A 3845-nucleotide genomic window follows, 5' to 3' on the forward strand; every position below is an offset into this window, starting at 1 on the left:
GGACCATAATTGACTTTTTATTTATTATTTATTTATTTATTTATGGTAGTAACTACTATTACCTTATTTGATTTATTCCACCATAAATGACTCTTATTTTTAATTTTTTTTAATTTTTTATATGGTAGTAAACATATTAAAAGAAAACGCTTTGATTACTTTTGTTTAAAAAATTGTAATCTCCTCCCCATTTATGCATTTATCCATTCCTATAAATACCCACCAACCTTCTCTTTAAACAAACCATCAAATACTCTTCATCATCTTCAAACTTTATCACTATGGCTAAGGTTCTTTTCCTCGTGGCTTCTCTTCTCCTCTATGTCCTATCGCTATCGTCGCTCGCAGCGGCAACCCAACGTTTAGATTTGGCTGGTAGCTACAAACCAATAAAAAACATAGATGACCCAAAGATTCAAAGCTTAGGTGAGTTCGCAGTCAATGAACACAATAAACAGGCAAAAACTCAAATCCAGTTCAAAAAAGTGATTGGTGGAGAAATGCAAATTGTGGCCGGGACCAACTATAAACTTCGATTGACAGCTGTTGAGGGGACTAGTAGGGGAACCTATGGCACCCTTGTGTTCACTGACCTCAACAACAAGAACAACCTTATCAACTTCTATAAGGTCCCCAAATAGACTTCTTGCTTCTTCTCAAAGACTGTGTGTTTTTAATTTTCTATCTTTTTTATATTATGTTATGAATGTTTGGAATCTCGATCAACCTTATGTATGGTTTAAAACTTAATACAAGTATAATTTTGTTGAATAAGATATGTCTTTGAATAAAAGAATTATACGATCAACTTAAATTTATATAAATAAAACAAAAAATAAATCATATAAAAGGGAACTACATATAATAAATCTAAAATAATTAAAGTCATAACAAATAAAATTAATTTCATAATTTTAATGTAAATCTTGAGTAGAATAACTTAAATAAAATGTACAATACAAAATTTAAATCATAAAAACATGGTTTCATAATTATAATGAAAATTAAATATTAAAGAAAAAGTTCAAGAAGTTTCCTTCTATGCCTTGTCCAAAATCAACATAACTCTAGTGAGAAGTTAGTGTAAATAATATCACATTTTCTTTGAAAAAAAACAAATTAAATTGAGACGTGTTTTGGACTCACTTAGAAATGTTTACAGGGCGGGATAGGGTTAGGGTAGTCTTCCCACACACGTGGCCTATTTTAATTTCTATCACCGTGAAATGTTCCATTTATTTTTGTGATGATTCTCGTGAGAAATTTGTTTTAAAGACTTTTTAGGAGATAATTTTCATTTTTCAATATAGTTTCTAATAAAAGCGGTAAAATATTCTAATAAAATCCAATAATATTTCATGAGCAAACATTTAATATAATGTTACAGCCCACGTAAATAAGGTTGCTACTACATGCATATCTTGACTACCAAGTGCGGAAATCCTTTACAACGATTTATCAAAACATCGTCATAGAATTAAAAAAAGTTTCGTATTTTAACCCAACATATCTGTAAGATTCATAAAACTTGAGTGTTCCTCATACATTCGTTGAAAAAGATCGATAGAAACAAAGGTTTTTCACATAATGATTTAAGTGCCTCCACTAGGGTCTTTTCAAATGGGTTGAAGTTGTGAGGTCTTATAGACACGAGTAAATGTTATTTTTTTTTCTTCATATTTTAAGCTTAAGACAATCTAATCGATATGGTATGATACTAAAAGGAGAAAACAATTTTTCAAATCGAGTTAATGACCCTGTCTCAATGGGGAAAAAAGTTTCAATGTTAACACTTATGGAATTTGACTCCAAAATCGCCCGGAAGCGAAAGTGCATAAGTTTTGTATTTTAACCCAACATATGTATAAGATTCATCAAACTTGAGCGTTCCTTACAGATTCGTTGAAAAAGATCGAAAGAAACATAGGTTATTCACATAATGATTTAAGTGCCTCTATGAGGGGTTTTCTCGACAGGATTGAGGTTGTGAGGTCTTATAGACACGAGTAAATAGTTTTTTTTCTTTCCATATTTTAAGCTTAGGACAAGTTTTAGTCGATATGGTATGATGCTAAAACAAGAAAACAACTTTACAGATCGAGTTAATGACCTTGTCTCAAAGGGGAGAAAAGTTCCAATATTAACACCTATGAAATTTGACTCCAAAATGGCCTGTAAGCGAAAGTGCATAAGTTTCGTATCTTAACCAAACATATGTATAAGATTCATCAAACTAGAACGTTCCTTACAGATTCGTTGAGAAAGTTCAATAGAAACAAAGGTTTTTCACATAATGATTTAAGTGCCTCCATTAGGGTCTTCTCGCAGGGTTGAGGTTGTGAGGTCTTATAGACACGAGTAAATATTTATTTTTTCATATTTTAAGCCTAGGACAATCTTTAGTCGATATGGTATGATACTAAAAGGAGAAAACAACTTTTCAAATCGAGTTAACGATCCTGTCTCAAAGGGAAAAAAAGTTGCAACGTTAACACCTATAGAATTTTACTCCAAAATGGCCCGGAAACGAAAGTGCATAAGTTTCGTATTTTAACCCAACATATGTGTGAAATTCATCAAATGTGAGCGTTCCTTACATTTTCGTTGAAAAAGATCGAACTAACAATGGTTTTTCACATAATGATTTAAGTGCCTCCATGAGGATCTTCTCGACAGGGTTGAGGTTGTGAGGTCTTATAGAGACGAGTAAATTTTTTTTTCTTCCATATTTTAAGCTTAAGACAATCGATATGATATGATACTAAAATGAGAAAACAACTTTGCAGATCGAGTTAACGATCCCGTCTCAAAGGGGAAAAAAGTTCCAATGTTAACACCTACGCAATTTGACTCCAAAATGGCCCGGAAGCGAAAGTGCATAAGTTTCGTATTTTAACCCAACATATGTGTACAATTCATCAAACTTGAGCGTTACTTACAGATTCGTTGAAAAAGATCGAAAGAAACAATGATTTTTCACATAATGATTTAAGTGCCTCTATAAGGGTCTTCTCGACAGGGTTGGGGTTATGAGGTTTTATAGACAGGAGTAAATATTTTTTCTCTTTCATATTTTCATCGTAGGACAATCTTTAGTCCCTATGGTATGATACTAAAAGGAGAAAACAACTTGTCAGATCGAGTTAACGACCCTGTCTCAAAGGGAAAAAAAGTTCCAATGTCACCTACGCAATTTGACTCCAAAATGGCCCGGAAGCGAAAGTGCATAAGTTTCTTATTTTAACCCAACATATGAGTAAAATTTTTCAAACTTGAGAATTCCTTATTGTTAAGGATAGTTGACAGTTCATTATAAGGCAATATTTGCCTTATATCATGCGTTGCCATATTTGCCCTTTTATTAAAGACAAATATATTGTATTCATTTATTACTCCTTCCTTTTGTTGTTATTTCCATATTATTTGTAATTTACCATATTTCTCTATTTTGTAAATAATTATGAATGAGATAACTCTCAACACCATTTAGATGTGGTGGTTTCAGGAAACATTCACATGGTATCAGTGCCGTTTCGGTTTAACAACCATGATCCTTTCTTCTCCATGGCTTCCGAATCCTCTTATCTTTTTCTTCCTTTCAACACTCTAATCCATATGATCACCATCAAACTTTCTTCCTCCAATTATCTTCTTTGGAAAAACCAACTTCTCCCTCTTCTTGAGAGTCAAGACATGCTGGGCTATGTTGATGGTACTATGGTTCCACCACCTTTAAATAAACATAAATGAGAGAGAAAAATAAAAGGTAAACTTAAATGAGAGAGAGAGAAAAAGCATTATTATTATTTGGTTTTTAAATTCCGTCCAAAAAGTCATACGTAATT

General features: G+C 32.3%; 1 protein-coding gene across 1 annotated transcript; it reads left to right on the forward strand.

Annotated features, from left to right (window-relative positions):
- The first annotated feature begins 281 nt into the window (after window positions 1–281).
- LOC111783564 (cysteine proteinase inhibitor 1-like) lies at window positions 282–641 on the forward strand. The gene has a single exon (XM_023664493.1). It carries the CDS (start codon window positions 282–284, stop codon window positions 639–641), a length of 360 nt encoding a protein of 119 aa, XP_023520261.1.
- The last annotated feature ends 3204 nt before the right edge of the window (window positions 642–3845 follow it).

This window comes from Cucurbita pepo, chromosome LG20 (genome assembly GCF_002806865.2).
Source record: "Cucurbita pepo subsp. pepo cultivar mu-cu-16 chromosome LG20, ASM280686v2, whole genome shotgun sequence".
Taxonomy (NCBI): domain Eukaryota; kingdom Viridiplantae; phylum Streptophyta; class Magnoliopsida; order Cucurbitales; family Cucurbitaceae; genus Cucurbita; species Cucurbita pepo.